The sequence below is a fragment of the Chiroxiphia lanceolata genome, chromosome 4 (genome assembly GCF_009829145.1).
Source record: "Chiroxiphia lanceolata isolate bChiLan1 chromosome 4, bChiLan1.pri, whole genome shotgun sequence".
In the NCBI taxonomy this organism is placed as follows: domain Eukaryota; kingdom Metazoa; phylum Chordata; class Aves; order Passeriformes; family Pipridae; genus Chiroxiphia; species Chiroxiphia lanceolata.
Window position 1 is genome coordinate 44,638,703 of NC_045640.1, and position 16,148 is coordinate 44,654,850.

Genomic DNA, 16,148 nt, shown 5'->3' on the forward strand with positions numbered 1-16,148 from the left:
GCATCCTTTGTTTGCTTTCTTCACGCTAGTTAGCTTTAATCCCCAAATCACCAGGGTCCATTTCAGGTAAATCCGTAAAGGAAACCAGGATGAAATCGAAGAAGAGGAATTGCCACAAGAAGACTCAAAGTCTTCCTGCATGGGAGGGTTTCAAAGTTTTAAGGTGAAAGGTGTTACATTTATGCAGTGTAATTTCCCAGTACCTAAGGCACTAACGAGTCTCCTCTCTCCCTCCCCCCCCCAACCCCTCGCTCAGTCCCAAGCCTGGAAACCCCAATGAACAAGCCCAAAGGCATTACAGAGCAGACAGGTCTGTGGAATGGGTTGCAGCAAGTGAAATCCATCCACACAACACTTTGCCACTACCTTGCAACTGTTGTGAGCGTTACTATGTGCAAAGCATTTAATACAATACAAAGTAATTTCTGAATTAAACCAGATTCTTGCAAAGCAACTTGCAATCCAGCATTTTCTCCTTTCAAACCCAAGGGGCTACACTCCTATTACTGCCAAATTTCCATGATGTGAACTGAAATATAAAAGGTATACTTACCATTATTTTTCATCTGCTCTGAAGTAGGAAAAAACCATTTATTTTAGTGGAAAAATGGCTCAATGGGAGATGGCAAAACTAAAAACATACATTGTGCATCAAACACTAGCACATCCTCTTGGGTGACCTTTGAATAATAGCTTTTGTACCTATAAACCACAAATTTAAGTGAAAAACACATTTTGGAATATTAAATATAAATCAGCAAACACTGAGAAAGTATTTGTTTGTACTGTTAACTGCTATGGAACAATTTAATGATAAAACCCATGCTTTAGTTTCAACAGTTAGGGTGAGATGCAGTAAGAAAACTGCAAGAGGTAAGAGAATGCAGCCTTTGTTCAGTAGTGCAGATGAGCCACAGCACAAAAACTTCTTAGGTAAGAAGTGTGAGCCAGTTTCCATTACACTGAAACTCCTGCATTACAAGGAACCTTATTTTATGCACTCGGCATTACTATTTCCATCGTGCCCTCACAGCTAACACAGTAGGGAAAAAGCAGGAAAGGCAGGCAATTGGAAAGGTTAAGTTCTTGCTTATATGAGGAACAGACCTGGTTTAACAAGCAGGCAAAATGAATTTTTTAGCTGACTTAAGTTAAACCAATGCTGGTTGCAAACATGCTCACCATTTGACATTTTACCAAACATTTCTCCATTACTCAAGTTTTACTGCAGATTAAGAAACAAATGCAGCTTTCATGTCTTTTGGGACAGCTGAAACAAGTATAGTTTCATGAATTCAAAACACGTTAAAGTGTTCAAGGAGAATAAAATCTTTGGATAGAGATTTTTGGAGGATATAATTTGCAAGAAAATTATCTGAAAAGCAATGCCACTTGGTTTAAGCTGATGTACTGAAAGAAGGAATGGACAGAAAACATGTTTGTGAAGGATGGTTTCACAGCATCCAAAAGGGCTATTCCAGAGATAAAAAATAACGCCTTTGTATTCCCATATCCAATCCATTTGAACACTGTACCATTCTTTTCAGCAAATTACAGCTTCCATTGTAGAGTTATAAGTAACCAGGTCTCTAGAAAACAGTATCATTTACCTTTCTAGTTTTTGTATTTAACAAAGACTAGGGACATAACAGACAAAATCTGAACAAAGAAGGAAACCGGCAAGACAATGCATGAAATTGCAGGCAAGTGAAACAATCCCAAACAAAGAACCTTTGAGCTAAGTATCACTCTCTTCCTGTTGAAGATAAATGACTAAAACAAATTTATACTTTATAAATATTCACTTTTATTCAGAAACTTATTGCATACACATTTCCACAGTCACTTAAGCAGCATATTGAGTGAATAATTACTGTAGCGTTTTTATCCTTGTAGGTTTGTTACTGAGGCCTATCACTTTTGTTTTAATTTCCTCTTAATAGGCTTCCAAATTATTAACAGGAGTTTTCTAACAAACAGTGACTGTAAACATAATAAAACCTGCATGCCATTTTCCCTTTGAAGTTATTAACTTGGATATTTTTCTGCAATGAAGTAATGACTCATTTTTTACAACCTGACTGAATCACGCTGTAAACATGGATAGTACTTATGACTCGCTCAGAGGATAATGTGTTTAGATGAATAAAGCATTCACTTAAGATACCTTCAACTCAAATGAACAAAACTACAGAAAAGGTGGGAATGACCCATTGCCTAGTCCTCCTTAGCAAGCAGGAGGCTAGGAAATCAGTAACAGTAATAGCACAGATGGAGCTTTAGGAACAACTAACAGATAGTTTAGGTGACAATTAAGAAAATACTTACTTTTATAGTTTTGTCTGGTATTAGTTGTTACCACTAAACAATACAATTTCCCCCCAAAAAGCAGAAAGATTAATTTCTGATTATAAAATGGCCGAACATGCAGAGTAATGTTTTTATGGCTTCAGCAGAGAAAATACAGTTATCAGAACTTCCACCTTGATATTGTCCCAGAAGTATATAACAGATTTTTGAGTCTCTTCTAAATCAGGTGAAGAAGTTTAGAAGTATCCTAATTTGAATATGCTAGTCGTATTGTGCAGGAAGATGGGAAGGTGATAACTGGGAGTCAGAAGAGAGACAGAGTACACTGCATTGAATATGGTATTCCTTTCACAGCAGAATATAGACTTTTCTGTGTGAAGGGCAACGCAAACAACAGTCAAGTGAACTTAATCCAGGCATGACTGCTGCACAAAAGGAGGACTTAACAGCCCTGAAACAAAACCAGGTATCCCTCCACCCCCTGTCCCCCCCTTCCACCCTGTCAGGACTGCACCATCCAGCCCCCCTTGCTCCCTACCAGGACTGCACCATCCCAAGGAGGAGCGAGCAGGCAGACTCCCCTTTCCTCACGTTCAAATTTATTACCACGCCAAGATCTGTGATTTCAAAGTCAGTGCTTTCAACCGAGGGACTGATTAGTAAGAGATATTGGAAAATGTAATAATGAAGTCTGTCATTAATCAGACAAAGTGCTGGAACTTTGGTGGATCACCTCCAAAGGTCAGCATTTACAACCAGTCACTGTATAACAGTACCAATTATTACTTTTCTTTATTGCCTAATAGAGAAAGTTGTTCTCCAGTACCAGACAGTGCTGAGTTCACAGCAATGCACAGTAGGTTACCCAGCCTCACTCTATGCACAGGACAAACACAGCTGACAGGACAGTAGTCCATTCAATTTTCAAATGAAGACTGAGAAAAGGAAAAGAGAGATGGACTGAGCAGGACGTAATTTTCATCCTGGGATAAAGATTATCTTGTCTTATAATTAAATGTTATGTTGCAATTTGATTAATTCTGTTTTTCAGGAAATAAATTAATTCTTCATCCAATGTATTCTAGATAGGAAATGTTATCAGTCACAGACAAAGCTATTAGTCTGGTATTACTCAAAACATATGCTAATCTGTGCCATATAGCTAAGCCTCTGAGAGATAACTGTCACAAATTTTTACTCTTTGACTTTAAAAAAAAATCTCACTCAAGAAGCCAGTTCTTGTTTATAATGTTTTTATACCACTCAGTGTTAAAAGCATATATATTAAACACCTGTTACTCTATCAGTGATTTTAAATCAGGAACATTTTTAATCTGGAAATCCAACAGCATCTGTCCAAGTGCTTTACCCTGTAAGAAAAAGAACCAAACCAACATGTCATTTTACTATCTAAATATACCACCTTTCTAAATTAAGTTTTTTAGAAGTGGTTCAATACAGTATTTTTCCTGTAATCAGTGAAAATTCAGTACATTTTGCAAGTTTTTTTTTAGTATTTCTTTCTACACACACATATATATATGTATTTAATTTTGGGTGAGTTTTATCAAGCCTAAGAATGTACGTTATCCCAAGCTGTATTTACCTTTTCCATTTATTTGGCTTTCTCACTTGTGAATCTGTACAATTAAGTAAGGAAAACTATACAGTTGAGTTTTCAAGCATCTAAACATGAACAGATGGAACAGTTTCTTCAGTTTATTTGGTACCTAGTGCTAAAATACTTATCCGGGGTTCAGTTCTACTATCCAATTCATATATAGCATCACCTTATTTTTTGAGCAGTCTTCTTGACTATGCTGAGATTATTTGTACACATAAGCATTTCTGAGCCTATGGTAGCTGTGCTGTAGCCATAGCACTGCTACATTAAAGAATCTCATCTTCAGGATTAGAGGTTTCAGATATTTAATACTTAAACTGTACTCTTAGAAAGTGTTACTTTCACGTTCACATAATGTCGTCAACACAAAAGAACTTCTATCTGTCTGTTTTTCATATCTATATTATTTATCAGTATTTTAACTACAGAAGGCATGGGATAAGTTAGGAGTTGTCGTACAGTGCATGGTTCCTGTATAAATACTAAGAAATAATCTAGTTGTCTAGTAAATCTGCATTTTTCAAAACATGACAGCCTTTTTGACAAACTGATTTTGCTGGTGCATCTAAAAACTCAGGTAGCACATCTTAGAATAAATGATTTGAAAACTATTTCAATAGTTTCTCGTACACATTTTTTTACCACATATTCTAAATCAACTTTCGACTTCCCTATGTTGTTTTCAAACCTTAAAAAAAAAAATAGGTAATGTCTCTTAACAGGAAATTAAAGGGAACTAGAGTCAGCCCCCAAAGCTTACAGTTCCACCCCAAAAACTAGTTATAGAGAGACTTATAAAACATAACTACATTAAAATCATTGCTTTGATACATGCCTGTGGGTCACTTCTTAGGGATGCTATACCACCACCACCAAGGGAATTCTTCAGAACAAAATTTAATCCATGGATTCCTGGCAACTCATATCTGTAAAATAAAAACTGCACATTATTTCTCAAGAGACTTTGTAAGGAACATTTGTATAGAACATCAAGCAAAGCCAGCATGCAAAAATTTCACGCTTCTGATTGCATCCCACTGCCAAGTCAAACCAAAAAGTTAAGATTAACACAAGGCCTTCCCTGCCTTCATGTTCTTCCCCTTACTCCAAATCAAGAGGCCCCATAGTTTGAAAGTAGAACCATAAAGTAATCATTCTCCTCTATTCAACTCCAAAACTCATGCATTTCTAATAAGGCCATTTCTAGATTTCTTTTTTCTATGAGTTAAAGCCCATACAGAAAGCTCTGTAGGCCAGAGGTTCAAGATCCGATATCAATTCAGACAACACAGCAGGCAAAAGGAAGTATTTTTATTAGTTCCTAGTTCTGATACCAAAAATTACAATCACTTAATTCCTGGCACTCACTTTTGCTAACAAATGCACCAGCCAATTGGAAAGGCATCCTCTTTATTACTGAGAAATAACTATGAGTCACTACACTGAACACTTACGACCAAGAAACAATTCTGTAGCAAATTAAAAGTAGAGCTACATTTCAATGCTTTCTTGGAGCCATGTATTTTGTTCAGGTAAAATTTTATTTTAGTGTGACAGACCTATTTTCCTGTTCCATTGCCACTGTAATAATTTTTCCATTCTTGATTTTGATTAGTATGGTTCCAATTTGGAAACTTCTGTAGCAGTTTGGCAAATGGCTCTGTGGTTTCCTATTGTTCCAAAATCCATAAATAGGTCTACAGTGTATTTCCATTTGCCTCTTCTTGCACAGTTTTTCAGTGTTTTGTCATCTTCCTTCTATTCTTGTTTTTCTTTGGTTTTGCTTTCCTCCAATATTTTCTTCATCTAAGGACGAGACAGTTTTCCTTTAACTCCATAAGAAAGTATTTAATCAAAGCATCATCAAGCCATGAGGAATAAGAGGGAAAAATTATATCTAATTCTCACTGTCTCCAGATGTTTGACTGCTGCACTTTAACTCACACTTCTTCCAACACCATTTATTTTTCTTGAGTCACCTATCTGGTCTTCATCTGTTTGGGACAGATTCTTCCAGTCTTTCTCTTGATACAGCTGGAATTTCTTGCAGTGCACTTACACTGCTTATTTTGTCATTCTAAGGTTCAGTTCCTTTTGAGCATTGTGAAAATTATGGCTGTTGCTGATATTCACAGCCCTGTATGCCCTTGTATCTTGGGCATACGATGCAAACCTTTCATGGAAGGAGAGGATTCTCCTGAGCCATCTGGCAATTGCTTCAGTTCTTGTTCTTGCAAGCATTAGCCATGGAGTGTCTGTGTCTGTCTCCCAGACAAAAAGTTTTCACTGTTCCTTCTACTTTTTCGTTACCACACTCTACTTTAGTAGAGTTGTATTAGTATAGTTGTATTATACAACAATGTATAGTTGTATTTAGTAGAGTTTAGTATTAGCTGTCATTATGAAAAAAAATTGGTGTCAACATTCTGCTGCCCTTCCTTAAAAACCAGTTGGCAGGCAACATTATCATGCTTAAATGCAAATCCATTGGGAAGGCAGGAAAGCAGAATAATCCACCAGTGCTCTACTAGACAACAAGAATATGACAAATAAAGCAACTTCTACAACATCTACATTATTTACTAAATAGCATAATCAGCTACACAGCACAACCAGAGGACCCCATAAAATTTTCAACTAACAAGCTCAATACAAATTACCAATCACCACATACCATGAGAGCTAGGCACTACACTACAAATTTCACTCTGAAAAACTGGCAAAGATTTCCAGGCAGCACACAATTTCACTACTGGTAGATCTCTCCACAAGAACTAGACTGATGGAATATATATTTCAGAAGCTAATACCTCTTTTCTCAAAAGAAGTTTCATGAAAATCAATCAGGAAAAACAAACCAGGCGAGAAACTGAAGAGCATACAAAAGCAGAAGCAAATGACAAAATGAGTGGAAGAATTTCATTTTACTTTCTGCAGTAATTCTGGCAGAGGAATTATGTAATACAAGCAACAGATCTTAATTTGGAACATTTTAAAATTACACATTCATTTTAAGTACTTTGAGGAAATACTTACACTGATATACTCTAGCTAAAACTAGGACTACAAAATAATATACAAAGGTCAGGATCTTCAATATTTTAAGGCCTGTTTGAAGCATCTGAGCACTCAAAATATTTCCACACAGAAAATAAACTCCCACAATAAAAGAAAAAAACCCCACTATAATCACTGTAATAGTCTTAAGTGGCAACAATACATTAACCAAAATGTTGGCAGGCGCTCAGCATAATTAAACAATTTAAGTTTAATTAACTGAGATCTAAAGGAAAAAAATATTATCTAATTGTACAGTTCAATCAGAAGTTTTAAGAGCTGCTTTTAAAAAACACAGAAAACAAATAAACCCTTCAAAGAATCATAAGTCTGTGACAGAAACCAGTAAAACAAGGAAAATTCACTGTTCTAGCTGAACTCCTATGCTTATGCACAATGGGGTGCCTGCTTAACTACTTCCTTTAAAGTGCTGTCTATATATATTGAAAGAAATCAGGTTTCCCTCTGAATTTCCTGTTAAAATGCATAGAAATAATAATGATACAAAATTATTTACTGCATTTAAATCCAAGAAAAGATAGGATTCTTTTCATCAGAGGAAAGCAGGAAACAAGTCCATAGGCTCAAAGAGATGTTTGCATGTAGAGAAATATTTATTTTTCCCCTCTAATAGAGATATGTACAAAAAAAAAAAAAAAAAAGGCAATCTAGGAGCATCAGTAACCACATTTCTGCTCTTGGTGAAAAATACCCCACAGGAAAAAAAATCAGCTGTCATTTTTTTTATTTCTGAGCATTGGAATGTTCTCAAAACATTCCACATATAATATTTCAGAAGACAAAACCAACTATCACAGGATAGTTTTACTATCCTTCTTAAATGGCTGACCTAATACCACTACAAAAAAAGTTTCTTATTCCCTATCTTAAGATAATCTGATCTGTTAAGAATGTACTCTAGCACTTTATTATGGAAAACAATCACTTAAGTTTGGCATCTCAGGGCATGGGGAAGTTGAGAGACCATCTTTTGTTATTATTTTACCTGGAAATTCTGGAAGTTTGAGTTTTCAGTGTTTTCTATCACAATAATCCCACCTTTTCTCTGTTTAGTACACATATTTAATGCCTTTACTGAAAAAGCATGAAAGGCAACTGGTTAACAGACTCCATTCTGTAGTGAGGTAGAGCCATGATTGGTGTGTTTTAAGTAACAAAACTAGAACATATTTTTAACCACTCACCATTTAAATAAAGAAAATGAAGGAAAATTAAACAGTAAGATAGCTCTTTTTTATCATAGTTAAAACTAAAAAGTAAACAATTTGAAAAGAAACTACACAATCTGAAGCACATGAGCATAATCCTTATAATCCTAAATATTTCCACAAAAGGTTTTATTCTTTTTCCCCAGTAGCTTTCCAATTCACTTACAGAGCTCCATTATCCCATAATTAAAGGAAGCCAAACTCAGGAACAGATAATCTAATTAATCAAAATAATTTGGCTTCATCCAGACACAGCAAAATTCAACTTCTATTTATGAACATAAACAGCATTAAAGAACACCAATGAATCAATTTCTAGAAGTATCATTAGGTGTGACTTTTTTGATTTCTTCCCTTCTCTGCTCTGTTTCAGAGGAAATTCAATTACATTTCTTAGAATCACAATTTATTAGATACATAGATTTGTTAGCACTTACAAAACAGTGAGTGAGATCTGCACCAAGCTGCTTATGAAGACAAAAATCAGCACTTACAAAAGACCAGGGATGAAAATAACTCCAAGCTCTCTGAGCTTTGAGCTGTACCATTCTGATTAAAGCTCTTTGAACAAGTGAAAAGACACCTAACAATTTGTCTACTACCCATGGAAATATGTAATGATTTTGGCAGAATCTTCATATTTGCAAATAACTGACTTTGTATCAAAATACATTTTAGAAGAGTGAATAGTTTAAGCTTTTATGTGTTTGAAAAGCGAGAAAAAGGTTTAAAATCTGTTGACTGTTTTATGGACATCCTTAGGGGAAGAAATCCTAATACCTCATGCTACAAGAACAGCATACGTCTCATTTGCTAGTCCCCAGGAAGGACCCTGAGCATCAGCCATAGCATGAAAACAAAAATATTACATATACTGTCTGCTGGAAGAGGATATTCTTTTCTAGATGAGTGTCAGGTAAAAGTGTCCTGTTTGGGATGTACTCTCTTTCAGAGTATAAGAAGGGAAATCAGCTATGTTTTTTCTTTAAATTCTGGCTTCATGTATGTGGCACAAAAGTGAGTCATACTGGGGTATTTGAAGGAATACTTCCTCTGAAGTGAGTGAGCTTCATAAATATTAAAAATGTTTTGCAGAAACAGGGATAGTATGAGGCATGTTTCTGACAGATGATCAGGTAAGTTTGGGCTCCAGACTACAGCGGCTGTGTGAAAGTCTTTCAGGTGGTGTTCTACAGATTTCGAACTCTCACTTCAGCAGGGGCTCAAACGCTTCAGAAGCTTCAGCTACTAAGGCTCCTACAGTTTCCAAATGGTTCAAAACCAACGGAGAGAGAAATTTCTCAAAGGACATTATTTCTTGTTGGTAAAGACATTCTGTACTGGAACAAAACAAAAACAGCCCCAACACTGCTATGCTAATGCTGGGAATTTAAATGCCTTCACTAAACGGATTCACGGCCTTTGTCCAGCTTCAAGAGAGGTCCAAGTTCAAGTTCTTTTCTCAGTGATTACACCTCAGTTGTTATTAAAAAAGGCAAAAGAAGATACATAAAAATATACCAAAGACAATACACACAGCTTTGCAATATCTATGTTAACATACTTTAAGATAACTTCTGATACCATCATGTATCTACCATACAACTGTAGACTGAGCAGCAAGCTACTCACCTTGTTACCAGTTGTTGTTCTGGTTTTTCACGCTCTAAAAGGTGTTGAAAGTAATTCTCCAGGGCTTGAGCTGTTAAAGTTTTCTTTAGGTATGGATAGTAGAGGGGATGCCGTGCTATCACACCTGTTAAGTATTAACTGGCATTAGTTGAAATAGGAGCTGTTAAAACCAATTTGTATTTATCCTTTCAAAACTGATTTGAGATCCTCTGTTTAACTGAAACTGTACATATGGATCCTCTTTAATGAGCTCCTGAATAAAAAACACAATAGTATGACAGCTCTCCCTCTGTCAGTAGAGATGTAGGGTGGAGTATGACGAGAGAATGCTAAGTGACCACAAAGTGATTATTGGACCTTTTCTGGCTGCAAACATTCCCTGCCACTGACAGACACCTAAGGAACAACAACATCTCAACAAACAACCTACAGGCAGTTATCTTCCCCTAAGTGGTTTGCAAGACTTCAATAAGTAATCACAATTAATCATAACAAGGCATGATCAGTGACTGAAGGTTTGGTCCTTGCCCCACCTCTTAAATGAGATTCTGACATAAGTGTGAGAAATGACAGTCACATTTGTATTGCTGTAAATACGCTTTCATAAGCTTCAGTTAATTTTATGCTGAAGCTGAAGTTCCAGAGCAGGATCAGGAAGGCAGATTTGTGTCACAGGGACCTTTTTATCTGTGGACTTCATAGACTAATTTATCTTAGAGGTGAAGTTTGTCGTTGTTATTGTTGTTCCTTAATAAAGCAGTAGTGTCTTTTATAGCTGAAGAAGTCTATTATGTATGCATCATTCATGATCTGGCAATGCTACACTGCAACAGTGGTCAACCATAGGGAAAAGAAAATTAGAAAAAAGACAAAAAAAAAAAAAAAATCAATATTTTTTCATTCTTCAACCCAAAAAAAGAGTTGCACAAACAAGGACAAGAAAACTATATTCCTAAATACAAATGAACAAAATTTCAGTTTTAGCATGACAGCTAATAGCAAATCAAATCCCAAACGCACCTTTAATTCATACTGAGCTTTGAACACCACACGCTCTCATCTTCCAACAAGTAAGAGAGCCAATTGTTGCATGCAGAAGTAAGGAACAGAAGGAATTATTAAACAATGCAAAGAAGCAGCACAATCAATGTAAAGAGACTGCACACTGAAATACAGCATTTGGATTAGCAATATAATAAAAACATTCTCTTACATACAAGAACAAATTTTGCTATTTCCTAACACTGTCAATGTTTTAGCCATATACATGTTACAAAATTCATGTATGAAAATACTACACATGGTCAGACAACCAAGAAACTATAATACATATATATGAAGGAGTAGCAACTGTAAGAAGAACCTCAGAAAGGCATTTCTTAACTTTTGAGAGCTCGACTTTCAAACCCTAAACAAAAATCTTTCTTTGTAGTATGACATGCTAGGATTTTTTTTAGTGCCTCAAATTACAGCATCTGCTAATCAGGAAACTAATGATATTTTTTTATCAAAATCCTTGTTCTAGACGTATTTTTTTGTTTCAGCACAATTAAAAAAAAAAAAATCAAGTGATATGAGAGATTTCAAGAAATTAAGAATAGCATTTGATATGTAACTCTTATGTGAAAATCTTACTTCAGAAAACAAGAAAACTAAAAATACCTATGTTTGCAGAATTGCCTTTGTCTCCACTTCTCGTATAGGCAAGATCTTCTAAGCGATAAGTATGTGGACCACTTGGCAGATCTATACAATATAAAAATGAATACATTTTAATGATGCTACAAATAATAGCATAATTTGAAGATGTAACTGTCATTTTAAATGTATGCTTTCTGCATTGCTTGTAGTAACTCTGAAAACATTTCCAATTTTTCTTCCCACAGGAGCACCTAGAGAAAGAGAGGTGAGACTGGGTCCCAAAATGACAAAGTGGTTCCCTCCTGCTCCATCTCCCAAATCCCTTTCCTTTTTTTACAGCCAAGTGCTGTACCAGGCATCCCTTCTTCCACCACCCTTGAATGTGAATATTCATCTTGATCTTAGCAATGCAGTATCTTTGAAGGAGGCATAGCAGATACCTGTCAGTTCTTGCCTAGCTGACAACTTTTATCCCACTTAAAACACAGATCTCTCTGCTTCCAGTGCAGGTAGAAAATACATGTGGATGCTATTGTCCTGATAATTCTATGTGTGTTTATTCTGATAACATCTGTAGAAAAGTCACAATTTAAAATTCCTTTTCAGTACAACACGACTCTCACTTGCATTTGCACTGTTGTAACACTTACTTATCCAGCTGCATAGAAGAAATCTAAGACTTCTAATTACTGGGGTTTTTTAAATATCTTAGCATTATATAAGAAAATGCATGCTCTATAGGAAGCCAATCTCAATTATTTTATCCATCTACATATCAAAAAGCAAACCCACTCCTGTCCAAATCCAGAAATTCCATATCATGGGATTCACACAATATACACCTGAGGTTTGATGGCTAAGTAGCACAGCACAGACCTCTTGCAGCTGTTGATGACTAAGAGCAGTTGGTTGTCACCATCTAGTTTCTGTCCTTCAAAGCCAGAGATGAAGCACTCACTTTGCTACTGAGTTATTCACTGGCCAGAGCATAACACAGACTTGAAGCATAGGCTATATCCAAGTTTTTAGGCAGTGAGAATCTAGTAATTTTCCGCCAGTTCTGCTCCTGATCCAACTTGCCTACAGCCATGTCAGCTCTCCCAGCATCTTTGGCTTTTCAGTCCCATCATCTCTAACAGATAGACCTACACTCCTGACTCAGAGCAGACTTCTCACCCCTCAGTTCCTCTCTCCTCTATCCCCTTCCTGTTGCTTTTCATCCTTCTGCACACAAGTGGCAGCTCTCCCCTTCTCTCTGCTCCTTGAACACCGGTAGGGGGTGACTATGCAGAGCAGGGAAAGCGACAACCTTCCTGCTTTCTGTCACAGCTTCTGGTACAACTGCTGCAGGTGGCAGCCACAAGAAGGAACTGACAAATGTCCCAAAATTATCTATTTCTTTTTAAGGCACCAAGCAATTCAGCCCTGGGCACATGCCTGTCACAGGAAATTTCAGTCTTATGAGTTAAAAACTGCCACATTTAAAGGAATTGAAGTCAGGCTCCTGTAAATCAACTATGTTGGACAAACTTCACGCTGCCAGATACAATGCAATTTGAAAACATAGCAGTCTGTCATTTCTGTACTATTATTGCTTCTGCTTAAGATACCAAACTACTTTGGGCTTTTTTTTTTTTTTTGCCTTTTTTTTTTTGCTTTCTTTTAATTTTAGGGAGTAAGAGACCCAACACTAAAGATGTTATGCTCTAAATGCTGGCCAGAGGCAGTGTATAGAGCGCAGCGCACCTAATACGAAAGCATGAGTAGATATGCACTCCATGAACTGCATCAGGTGATGAGGTAAATACAGCCCTAACCAAATCATCATTACCTTTAACTTCTTCCTGCTCACAGGGAGTTGCTGACTCATCAGACAGGAGCCAGGCTGACCTGGGTAAGAAAGACACTGTGTCCAAATCCTACTGGCTGCAGTTTTCACTGACCCTATCAGAAAGGGAGGCTGCAAGTCTGGCAGTAGCAGCTGGACAGATCCCAAAAGTTCATTTGGGTATGGGGTGGGTGATACAGAGCGTAACAAAAATGCCTTAGTATGACATAACACAGAATTTGTATAGTATATCTTAGTTCATGGGACTTAATTGGTTGAAGCAGATCAGGCAACACAAGAATAGCTTTGCTGGCACATGTGAGTGGCAATAACAAGGAAAGCAATAACAAAGAGCTAGGGGCTCACCACAGCAACCTCTTCTACTGGCACACCTGGATCAGAAAATCTACCCACAACCTACCCAAACACCAACCTACCAGCATTTAACTGCCTTAATTAAGACCTAAGGTTTTATAATATATATTGGGTCACTGTCAAAGATGATCTGAAGGAGTGATTATAGTTTAGTCTGGCACAATGGCCCCTCACTGGGTAAGTAAGTCACAGTAGCATGAAATTTGAAATAGTGAAAGCATACAACGAAAGAGATGTTTGTTTTGAACTTGCTCACAATCTTGTCCATGTTCACTTAAAAGCTGAAATGTGCCATGAAACTTGGCAGAAGGTATTTAAGAGTGTATTTATTTAACTGGGGAATCTTATTTTTGATTAAACGTCTCTATTAAGAGAGAATCTGAAAAAGTCCAACTAAAGCTCATTTTGGACAAGACTACTACACTTCATTCACTACAGAAATCACATGAATTTTCATAATGTCATTCGATACACAATTCAAGAAAAAAAAATGAAGTGCTTCTTCAGAGGCTGAAGTTTGACAATGTCTGAACTGTATAAGCTGTAGAAGTCTCTTCTCCATCAGACATTTTACAGTCAGTCTTTGACAATCTCCCTTTAAACAAAACCAGTTCAAGACCATGTTCTGGTATTCTCATTTATTATTATCCTCGTTAATTTATTTTTTGTGATCCATTTATCAGGAAATTGTTTTCATTTAATAAACATCTGTGAAAACTAAGAAAAATGGTAAATTCAAATTCCACCCCCCTCCCAGAATCACATCTAGCAGCTTATTTGAAATCCATTTTCACATATTTCTCTTATCTATTCAAAGACAACTAACAGTCCCACACACTTGAGATAACCATGAAACTGAGAAAAATACTTCCATTCTTTCTAAATACTGACAAAAAATGCTTTACCAGAAGCTATTCCTTTTACAGTCTAACCCATTTGTCTTTCTCATCCATGCTGTCCTGCATTAAGCCACGGAAGTAGGTAAGTATTTAGTCACAGACAGAAAACATTTATATTTACAACAAAGGGCAAAAGTTTAGAGATCCTTCTCAGGGGAAACAACCAGAGGAGCTCTGCTGTCTCTCAAAAATGGGGGTTTGCCTGATAAAGGCCTGAAGAATTCAGTACTTAAAATTCTGCTGTCAGGCACCTCAAAGTTTTCTCAAATGATAAAAAGGCAATAGGGAGTCCAACAGCTTTTTGCTTCTTTAATATTTAGCATTGTGGTCACCTTGAAAAAAGAAACCAAAAAAATTAGGACCTTTGCTAAGCCCTTTATTAAACAGAACAATGACTTCCTATTTCTTAACTTGCCCAGTTTGATGGTGTAAATACACCACTGCCCTCCTGAAAACTCCCAGGGATCAGAGAGATTCTGGTGTGACATCAGATTTCCAACAGACATAAGAGCTGAAGACATACTTAAAGAGTTTAACTTGTTTCTGACTGACACATAAATCATCATATTGAAGAGATGTTTGAACAGATGGGGGAAATGAACACATGCATGGCAATCAGGCATCCACCATCAGTGGCTTTCAAATGGTAACAAACACATAGTCCTATGTGTATTTCAAAATTTCTCTATGTGATACACAACATTCCCTACTAATTCATAATTAGTTGTTATACTATTCTATTACCAGTTTTGAGAAATACTACTCATGTATATCTGAAATCCAGAATAAATCTTAACACACAGGTGCCTTTACAGCATTAATTTTTCAAGCATACAGACTTAAATACCTGAATTACTCTTTCAAGATCAGTATTATTTTTAGAAATTTTTCAAACAAGAAATCTTTAGGTACAGTCACCTGATTTAGATTTGCAAATACCTATCCACAGCTTTAAATTAATTCTCTCAGTTCTGTGGTATGCAGAAATAAGGCAATGAAGACCAAAAGGGAATTATGAAGCTTTCTATACATTAAGAAATACTATATATCATTCTGCCATTAAAAAGAACAAAAAACTTGAAGTGTCCAGCACCTTCAATAATCAGTTGTATGAGCAACTCTGATTTAACACTTCCTTTTCATTGTGGACATCCTGACCTGTTCCATTCAGCTCAATGGCTTGCCCTTCTCAAGGTTCTTCTTTCTCAGAGAATTTGGTTAGACAAGTCCAGCAGGAACACAGGAATTATCATGCTGGATCATTAACTAGTGTGATTTCTTTAAAAGTCACCAGTTCTAGGTTGATCTCATTCTTGTTAATTTTGTGAAGGCTGCCATATAGAACAGGAGCAAATATTAATCTTCTAAATTTTAATAATCTAAGTGCTGTAAGTCTCTAAGTCATTCTGTATGTCCATCCTCTATTCTGAACATCACCAGTGTGATGTAGGGTAAACCCAACTATTTCCAGGATTCACAAAAAGATTATAATATACTTTGAAACCATGTTTCAATTTCAAGCAATCTTAGCAACATCTTCAAGTGTGTCTTAA

At 36.4% G+C, this 16,148-nt stretch overlaps 1 protein-coding gene across 1 annotated transcript in view; it reads right to left on the reverse strand.

Annotated features, from left to right (window-relative positions):
• Nucleotides 1-1,787: 1,787 nt before the first annotated feature.
• Nucleotides 1,788-16,148, reverse strand: part of LOC116786236 — a 63,447-nt gene continuing 49,086 nt past the window's right edge. Inside the window, exons 17-20 of the mRNA XM_032686679.1 lie at nt 11,515-11,598; nt 9,853-9,976; nt 4,770-4,860; nt 1,788-3,680 (exon numbers count right to left, since the gene is read on the reverse strand). Of these exons, the coding sequence (XP_032542570.1) occupies nt 3,606-3,680; nt 4,770-4,860; nt 9,853-9,976; nt 11,515-11,598 (374 nt within the window). The 3' untranslated portion in view covers nt 1,788-3,605. The remainder of the gene's footprint in view (nt 3,681-4,769; nt 4,861-9,852; nt 9,977-11,514; nt 11,599-16,148) is intronic.